We start from the raw sequence: 9,680 nt of genomic DNA, 5'->3' as shown, positions 1-9,680 counted from the left end.
AACTAGTGCTGCTGTGAACATTGGGGTGCATGTGTCTTTTTGAATTAAGGTTCCCTCTGGATATATGCCCAGGAGTGGGGTTGCTGGATCATATGGTAAGTCTGTTTTTAGTTTTTTGAGGAATCTCTGTGCTGTTTTCCATAATGGCTGCACCAAACTGCATTCCCACCAGCAGTGTAGGAGGGCTCCCTTTTCTCCACACCCTCTCCAGCATTTATCATTTGTGAACTCTGATCATAGCTTTCTAACACTTGTACCAGCTTTGCTTATTCAGTTCTTTGTCTCTCTGGCTAATTTCTGCTTTACTCCAGAGATTTCAAGCTCTGTTTGAAGAAAATGGCCGTCATGTTTGGCTTCTTGGTGAATCTCCAGTACCCAATTGATATGAAAATTGATATGAAAATTTTCCTAACTTACTAAGAAAAGGTGGAGGCTGGTGCATTTAAAATACATCATTTTATGTCGCTAAAAATAGCCCACCAAAAATGCAGTGGTATACAGTGTAGTGTTGGGACAGAGGTTTACAGGAAAGACGAAGGTGTTTGCTTCCTTTGACTCTCTGGGGCCAGTGCACGCCTAGTCACGAGGCCTGCACAAGTGCCCCGTGGGGTCTGAACAGCGGAGTCTTCCCTGTGAGTAAGATCACCTCGTGTTCCGCAGTCTCGGACTTGGAAGAGACCTCAGTGGTCAGCACATCCTGTGTTCCACTGAGGCTAGCAAAGTGCAGGATTCTTTTCGTGGTAGGGCTGGGCCTAGATTTCAGGTCGCTAACTTCCAGACCGTGTCGGAAGGGCCATCAGTTCCTTTAAAAATAATCACTGCTGCTTGAATTGCATCAGCACCTGTCGTCTCAGCTTCCGTGAGACAGGAGCTATTAATTTCTCCGCATCAAAGCCGCCTTGCTGGTCTGTCGGAACCTTGTTTGCTTCCTAACTGCAGCTGTCTACACCACTAGGGCCAAATGTTGAAGGGAGGCACCTTTCTGCTTGAATCCAATAAATCGCTATGTCCAAATGTAGAAAGAAAAGAAGCGGCACGAATCAGCCAGGCAGCGGCCAAATGTGGCGCGTCTGCGCGGAGCTCTGCGTCCCACCTTGGAGAACCCCAAGCCCACCGCGCTGCCCAGGCGGGGCCAGTGACTGGCCGGGCCTGGACAGCAGCTGCTGGGAGCTGAGAGGGACCCTTCATCTGAGTGGCACCTTCAGTGTCTGTAAAATGGAGCATAATTAGAATCCTTTGGGAAGTTTGGAGAATCAAATGGAATTTTGAATGCCTAAGACCTTCAGTAAGCAAAGAGTCTGCTGTTAGTACGAATCTTGTTATGTGTCTGCGAGGCCCAGATTGCTTAAGCTCCGTTTGCCCCTGCGCCTGCTCTGGCCGGCAGCCCACCGCCAGCAGCCGCTCGGCTCCTCTCCACCCAAGTCCGAAGGTGAAGGGCCCTGGGCGCCGGGAGGCGGGGGGGGGGGGGGGGGGGGCGAGCGCATGCGCGCCCGCGGCGCCGACCCCTCTTAAGAGCGCGGCGCAGCGGCGTAGCGGGCTAGTTGGAGCTGGGCGCGCGGGTTTGCGGGCGCCGTTGCGCTCTGTTTCTTCCATAGCCCGGAGGACTGAAACTTCCGTGGGAGGCGCCCATCGGTGCACACCTCCCGAGGGCGCAGCAGCAGGGGAGAAGGGGGAGCCGGACTCAGCGCGCTGCGTCCGGAGAGCGGAGGAGGGGGAGCGGGGCGAGCCACATATCTGGACCGGCGCCCAGCAGCAGCCGCGGACGCCGCCAGCCCGGGCCGGCTCCCGGGACTCCGGCGGGGCGCGCCAGACCCTCGTCCGCGTCCTGGCCGCCCGCGTGCGCCGGGAGGATCGACAGTCCTTCTTGCGGAGCGGAGTTTTGGGGCTGCACCCGGAGGGCTGCCCGGGCGGCGCGGCCGGAGCCATGCGGACCGAGTTCGGAGCGCAGGAGACTGAGCGCGGCCGGCTGCTGCACTTGCTGCCCGGAGTTTTGCGCCCGCTGCCCGCCTTCTTGGCCCCTTTTCTCCGCCCGAGAGGGGAATAAAGGAGGGGAGACGCGCCCCGACTCGCGTGCGGGACCCCGAGGCTTACACTCTGCGGGAGCGCCCTGGCTCCGGGGCCCAGCGGTCGTCCGGCTTGAGCGAGCGTCCCCTCGGGGATGCACCGGGAGGGCCCTGTCGCGGCTGAAGCCTCCGGGGACTGCGGGACGGCAGCCCCGGGGGCCCTCTGACTCGCACCCGCAGACTTTTAGCAGTGCGTGCCCACTCTCAGGGCGTTCTCCGGCGGGACCAGGCCACCGGCCGAGGGAGGGCATGGCTTAGCTCCCGGACGTCGCGGCGGGGAGCAGTGGCCTGCGTGGAAAGCTCCACGGAACGGACACTCAGCGAAGAGGTCCCGGCCTCAGCCCCTCCCGGAGTCGGCTCTGCGCCCCTTGGAGACGCGCCGCCCGCGCCCAGGGTGGTGCCATGTGGGGCGGACGCCGCCCGTCCGCCGCCTCTCGGGACGCCGCTTCGCTCCTGCGGCTGCTGCTGGCCGCGCTGCTGGCGGCGGGGGCGCGGGCCAGCGGCGAGTACTGCCACGGCTGGCTGGACGCGCAGGGCGTCTGGCGCATCGGCTTCCAGTGCCCCGAGCGCTTCGACGGCGGCGACGCCACCATCTGCTGCGGCAGCTGCGCGTTGCGCTACTGCTGCTCCAGCGCCGAGGCGCGCCTGGACCAGGGCGGCTGCGACAACGACCGCCAGCAGGGCGCCGGCGAGCCTGGCCGCGCGGACAAAGACGGCCCCGACGGTTCGGCAGGTAGGTGGGCCGGGCGGAGCGGAAAGGGGAGAAGGGGCCTTGCCTAGCCGGCAGGACCCAGAAGCTTGGAGAGGGGACGGGAATTCGGAGCCTGAAATTTCAGGAAGGGGAAGGGGTCTGGGGACGGGAGGCGTGCCTGTATTCTGACCCAACCATTAATGTGTGCGAAGCGGGGCACCGTTCACCGCCCTGGGCCTCAGTTTCCCCATCTGCCAGCTAACGAGTGGCTTGGCTTGGATTTCCCAAAGCAAACGTAACATCCAATGTACGGTGGGCTGCCGACAGCCCCAGGTGCCTCCTGCCCAGGATCCTGTGTCCCCTCGCATGTCTCCTGTCTCCATAGGTCTAATTCCTAGGAAGGGGTGGTGTCTCGGGGGCGCCCCCTCGCGGGAGGGCTGGCAGGGGCACTTGAAGGCTCCTCAGAGGGAAGGCAGCTCCTCTAGGCTGCCCTGGGGTGCCCAGGGAGTCGAATCCTCGGTGAGACCGGGCTACACCTGTCTCCCTCCTCTGTCTCCTTACCACTCAGACTTTTGTCGGTGTGACAATCAGAGCGCTGCCAATCCGCTCTCTGTGGCTTTGATTTTTTTTAATTGTAGTTTTTAAATTGCCCGAGTTAGAATTGGAAAAATAAATGCCAGAAAGCGTTGGCTAGGTTCTACTTCCTTCGCTTGTCACAAGCGTCCTGGACCCTCTCCCTCGAGGGGCTACCCCAGTTTGTGTGCGGGAGGGAGGATGTGGTCCGGGTGGAAGGGCGCACCTGTCACAGAGGGGCGTCTCCGCTGCTTCTGCAGTTGGTTCTGAGTAGGGGAGGACTTTTCCACAGCCGAGCGCGGGGTTCCAGCCGCGTTCGCAGGGCTGCCTGGGGCGTAGGGAGAGGCGCCTCCTTTGGCACCCTTCCCTTTGCTGTCAGGCATTTCATTAGCTTCTACTGGTCCGCGGCCCTGACTCTGAGGAGAAGGGAGAGTTAATTCCAGAAGCGCTGTCTTAAAAGGCGAGCCGCGTGGCAGGGTGTGTGGTCCTGGAATAAACCTGGAAAAATGAGCCCAGGACAGACTGCTTCCTCTGTCTGCCGCTTTGGCGGCTGATGGTCTCCAGAAAGTTGGGATGACTGAACAAATCAGTAGGCAGCTGGCGGTCGGTGGGGGTGCCTTCTAAATCCTACTTTTAAATCTTTTTTTTCCTAAAGATTCTGTCCGTCTCACGTCTGTTGTGGAGTCTAGGACAGTACGTCTAATTGAGAAGCGCCGAGGGCTTCCAGCGACACTGCCTTCTCTGCCCTGTATAGTTATTCACGCTCCCAATTAAAATCCCGGAAAGAGAACAGTTATTTCTCCCCCAAAACTCATTATGTGGACTTGGACTGCTTTCAGCTAGTTTTGCTATAATGTCTGGGGTATTTTTTTCACATTATTTGTTTATTTCTTAATAACATATAGGGCCAGTATTTTAACTTAGAGAATGAAATATTTATAGCACCCACAGGGAAGAGCCGGGCACCTGGTGCCCTCCCACAGCCGTGGTTACCCTGAAGAGCTGGTGTCATCGGAACATGCTTCTGGGCTATACACTCTGTGGCCAGGGTTTCTACCCGCCCAAGGGGCATTATCATAAATAATGTATTTACCCTGATCTGCACTGCAGGTTAAGGAAACCTTCAATTGTCAGCCTCTGGTTACCTGCTTATAAAGTACCTTTTACTTTTCTCCAGGACTCCATAGGGTACTGTGTTCTAGAAGCACTGACCCCAGAGTACCAGAGCCGCCCAGGGCACGGTCAGAGGATGCTGTGTCTCTGACCTCAGGCTCAGGAGAGCTGAGCGCCTGCCTGTACCACGTGCTGGCACTGTGCTTTGCCAACACCAGTGGACCAGTCCCCATGTGATGTCTGATCAAATAGTCAAGGAGGCGGGCAGGCACACGTCAAAAGACATGGGTTCTTGGTAATGCAGGGTGGGATTCCACAGACTCCTCCCTCTAGATTCTCTGTGCCCATCAGCTGGGGTGTCCAGCTTCTGAAACCCTGTAGTGCTCTCCCCATGGCTCCTCAAAGATCTTTTTAGGTAAAATAATTTAAAACTGGATGCCCCTCTACCTGGACAGCTCGCTCCCAACCCCATGCCAGGCCCACCTCCTAAGAAGCAGCCTTCAGTGAGGCAAGCTTTTTTTACGTGGAGGGCTTTTTTTTTTCCCTTTTAACACTTCTTTGATCTCTGTACCTTACAAACTCTTTTCGGAAGTAGTTGTGACTAGAGCCTGACCTCAATTTCTGATTTATTTGCCTATGAAACAAGAACTTGCTAAACATTGATAAAAGAAGTTTGCAAGGAATGTAAATAAATGTCTGGAAAAAAAAAAGACTTTTAAATAACTTAAACTCGTTTCCATGCAGGTCCCGTAACTAGCGGACAGAAACGTGCACAGTTCAGTTACTGTGGGAGTTCTTGAGCAGTCCTGAAACCTTACACTCAGGCTTTTGCTGCATCGGGTATTTGTCTCAGTCAGTGTTGCCGTCTAGCTGTAGATGGTTGTTCGCTTGTTTTTTTTTGCAGGGTGGGGGAATTAGGTTTACTTATTTACTTATTTTTTTAGATGGAGGTGCTGGGGATGGAACCCAGGACCTCGTGCATGCTAAGCACACACTCTACCCCTGAGCTGTGCCTTCCCCCCACCAGTGATGTTAACAGTCTTGCTGGGGGGCCCAAGCCGTCCCACCTGTGGGGTCCGACCACCTTTTCTAAGCACTTGATAAAGGACGGAGCTTCTGTGGGCTCGTCAGTGCCCAGACCAGCCCGGCCTGGGCTCCTGAGTGTGGGTCTCAGCGTCGCCATTGCTCCATCTCCACTGCCCACCCCCGACGTTCGCGGCCTTCTTACGGGAAGTCACCACAGTTTGTTTCTCTCCTTTCCTTCAGTCCCCATCTACGTGCCCTTCCTCATCGTCGGGTCCGTGTTTGTCGCCTTCATCATCTTGGGCTCGCTCGTGGCGGCCTGCTGCTGCCGATGCCTCCGGCCCAAGCAGGAGCCCCAGCAGAGCCGGGCCCCGGGGGGCACCCGCCTGATGGAGACCATCCCCATGATCCCCAGCGCCAGCACTTCCCGAGGGTCTTCGTCCCGCCAGTCCAGCACAGCGGCCAGCTCCAGCTCCAGCGCCAACTCGGGGGCCCGGGCGCCCCCCACCAGGTCGCAGACCAACTGTTGCTTGCCGGAGGGGACCATGAACAACGTGTATGTCAACATGCCCACAAACTTCTCGGTGCTGAACTGCCAGCAGGCCACCCAGATCGTGCCCCACCAGGGGCAGTACCTGCATGCCCCCTACGTGGGGTACCCAGTGCAGCATGACTCGGTGCCCATGACCCCCGTGCCCCCTTTTCTGGACAGCCTGCAGACAGGCTACAGGCAGATCCAGGCCCCCTTCCCTCACACTAACAGTGAACAGAAGATGTACCCCGCTGTGACCGTGTAACGCAAGGTGTGGCCGGTTCCCGTGCCAGACAGGAGAGCAGAAGCTGTGGACTCGGGAAGGATGCTCCAGGTGGAAGTTTGCGCATGGTGGGGCTATTCATGGCACGATTCTCTTGGATGGCTTCATTTGCCCCCAAACTGTATGAAAACGTCTTTTCCTGAATTGACGTTTCTGGATATGCTTCGTCCGGTGCGTGATTGATTTATGATGGGAAAACGCATCACCTGGAGATGCCCATGTTGTTGACGATGACATTGTGTGACAGATGTGAGCCCTTAAGTGCCCTTGAGGTATGGTGTCAGAAGAACTTTGGAAACTGGTGGATTAAGGGGTTTTATTGTTTCATCGTTATTCTTTTTTGCTTTTTATTGTACAAGATCAGAATACCTGTTCGCTCCCTTTGGCCTGGGCCAGTTTTTCAATAAGCATCTATGGTTTAGGGGGAGATGTGTGGAGAACAACTATTATAAAAGGAAACCAGTTTGAACTCTGAGGTTAATCACTGACTTCAGTGTTTCCCATCTTGATTTCATTGTAAAAAGATACCTATATATTGTCTATTTTTGTGCTTTTTGGGGTCTATTTTGTGCTTTTTTACCTTGTGTAGAAATCTTATTACAAAGTGATTTTCTACATTAAAAAGAGACTGAAAGAAATTGCATGGTTCCTTAACTAATGCCCTTGATGAACTCTGGGATTGTTTTAATCTCAAAGTAGCGGGTGGTATGGTCATAAAACCCTCCCCCTTCGCGATGGTATCTCCTAAATCTCTGCCTTCACAGTGACATCCGAGAAGAAGTAATTAGATGTTTTTATACTGAAATCATAAACTCAATCACCCGCTACTTCTCCAAGTTACTTTCAGTGTTGCCATGTGGTGTGACTTGGCATTTCATTCTCTTTGGTGTTCGATCTCCAAGTCTGCGTAGCACTGAGTGAAGGTAACTACTGTTGTCATAAGTGACAATCAGCGTCTCTGCCTGGATCCGATAAAAACATTTTCTTCTTTTCCCTATAAAAATCCAAAGAAATGCTTTACAGAGACGCCTAGTGAAGGTCCTCAGCCGTAATCTGAGACTTGGGATGAAATTTAAGCCACAGATACGACTGACTTTGCAAACCAGGGGCTTTCTATACTGTCGTTATCAAAATGGCTTGTTTTTCGGGCAGTCGGGACTAGTAAGTCGAGACAAAGCTTTTCAAAGAGATACAGCCTTTCTCCCCCACAAAGTTAGTTTTTGTTTTCCTCTTAGTCCTCAGCAGGCCCTGTATTCATTACCAGTGGTCTGAAATTCAAGTGAGTTTATTTGTGTTGTTTACTTATAAGTTGAAGTGTGTGCAAGTCAAGCTCCACCTGCTAGCAAAACCAAGACTTGTAATTAAGGGTGGTGAGGAATGGTCTTGTACATATCTGTGTCTCCATCTGTAGTCATCTGTCATCAGTTAGCTGTCCCTTCTGTCACCTCTCTCTGTCTTTACCCATCATCTCTCTGTCTCATGACTGAATAATGTAAAACCATGTTGGCAATTGGTATCAGCGAAGATACTCTGTCAGATTTTTTTAATAACCGAAGGCAGGGGAAAATCATTTTGCTTGTGAATAAATATTTTATGGTATGAACTCCTAGGGGAGTTGGGCTTTTTCATTTTCATTATAGTTGGTAAATTTTCAGACGGTCTGTTAAAGTTGTTAATAGCATAAAATTGCTAAAAAGCATCAGTGTTGCTTTCGAGAACCAAGAGCCTACCTTGAAAAGGAATTAACATCTGGGAGGTCCGTGGTACGTTCTGAGTCAGCATTACTTGACGTACTCCGTGGGAGATGATGACAGCGCAAAATAAACAGTTCTTTGTGGGCCATTAGATGATCAGGCTGACGTGTGTTCTGTGCGTTGTCTTTGATGGAGGAGCCCAGATTGTCTATGGAATAAAGTTCCTAGGAATTTGGAGGTGAAAGGGACCTTAGAGGGCATCCAGCCCTAGGGACTGGGGAACTTTTTTTTCAGTAAAGAGCCAGAGAGTAAATATTTTAGGCTTTGCAGGCCAGTTGTCCCTAAAATTATTCACAAAAGGAGCCTTAGAAGGTACATAAATAAGACTGGCTGAGTTCCAATAAAACCTGATTGATGGATGCTGAAATTCGAACTGCATATACTTTTCACATCTCACAAAATATTCCACTTTTGATTTTTTTCCCCCAGCCATTTCAAGATGTAAAAGCCATTCTAAGTTCTAAGGCTGTACAAATCCAGGAAGTCTGCCAGAGTTGGCCGTCGTGCCATGGTTCGCTGGTCCCTAATGTAGTCAGTCCATCCTTCCCCGGTGCCGGCGTCCCCCGGCCACCTTCTCAGCAGCCGTATTTAAACACAGAGGGATGGAGAGTTCTTTCTTCTCTTTGTAAGATTGTCTGACTTTTCCTTCTTTCCCTTGTAACTAAGTATCATGACTTAAGCAAAAATACACTTTAATAAGTTAAATGAATCTTTCACTTAGTGAATGCTACTTGGTCTTTCCAATAAATATAACATCCCTAGAAGCAACCTCAGATCTTTTCAGTTTTGGTAAAAACTGGAGAAATTTAGCTAGCCAAGGAAAACCGTTCAAATACCTGGTTTTGGCACCTTCCTTACCATCAAGGAATCAGAACCTCTAAGGTGTAATGAGCACCTCGTAAGCCAGTGCTGTCGGAAGAACACAAGCCGCACTTCACAGGAAAGGTCGGCTGCCGTGCACCTTCTGTGTGGAGACACCTTCAGTGCTGGTCATCACGGTTCCGGGGCTTCTGTGTCCCCGTGTGTGGGAAGGTCAGAGCCTTTGATCGCAAGGAAGAAATTAACCAGTTCTTTGTGTCCGTTTAAGAGCCCGGAAACTCCGCATTGCCTATCATTTCTCCTGCCTCTGGGAAAGTTAAAATTTAACAAGAATATCAACATTCAAAGTGGCGAGAAGACCATTAAGACAAACGCATTTTCCCGGCTTGTTTACTCTGCAGTGCTCACCTTCAAGCTAGCCTTCCGCTTCTGAGTAGGTCCCTAGACTAAAAGGACATTTCATCTGGCACGTTTACCTGGAGCTCATTTTTTCAAGATTGCACTGCTTTTTTTGATGGATTCTGTGACTTGTATTTTCTCCTTGTTTTGTTACAAGTTAGGATTTAAGTTTCCTGCAGAAGGGAAGCATGAAGGTTACAACTGAGTTGGTGAGGCGAGTCCGGGCAGGCGCTCACAAGAGGTCTGGACACGGGAGAAAAATGTAAATGGTGCTGGAGGTCGGGGTCGGAAAGCTCGGCATCCTGCGTTCTCTCCTCAGTGTGCCCCTTCCTAGTACGGCACTCACACCTCGTCCTTTTTCCTTTCTGAGGCTTTATCTCTGTTTCCTGCAAATTCACAGCAGTCTTTTGCTTAGAGTTAACATCGCCCC

General features: G+C 52.5%; 1 protein-coding gene across 1 annotated transcript; it reads left to right on the top strand.

The window, feature by feature from the left end:
* The first annotated feature begins 1,531 nt into the window (after nt 1-1,531).
* SHISA2 (shisa family member 2) lies at nt 1,532-7,885 on the top strand. The gene is made up of 2 exons (XM_074377944.1): nt 1,532-2,796; nt 5,707-7,885. The coding sequence occupies exons 1-2, from the start codon at nt 2,466-2,468 to the stop codon at nt 6,258-6,260; spliced, it is 885 nt and encodes a 294-aa protein (XP_074234045.1). The 5' UTR covers nt 1,532-2,465; the 3' UTR covers nt 6,261-7,885.
* The last annotated feature ends 1,795 nt before the right edge of the window (nt 7,886-9,680 follow it).

Source organism: Camelus bactrianus, chromosome 14 (genome assembly GCF_048773025.1).
Source record: "Camelus bactrianus isolate YW-2024 breed Bactrian camel chromosome 14, ASM4877302v1, whole genome shotgun sequence".
Taxonomy (NCBI): Eukaryota; Metazoa; Chordata; class Mammalia; order Artiodactyla; family Camelidae; genus Camelus; species Camelus bactrianus.
This window is presented reverse-complemented; position numbering and strand designations above follow the sequence as displayed.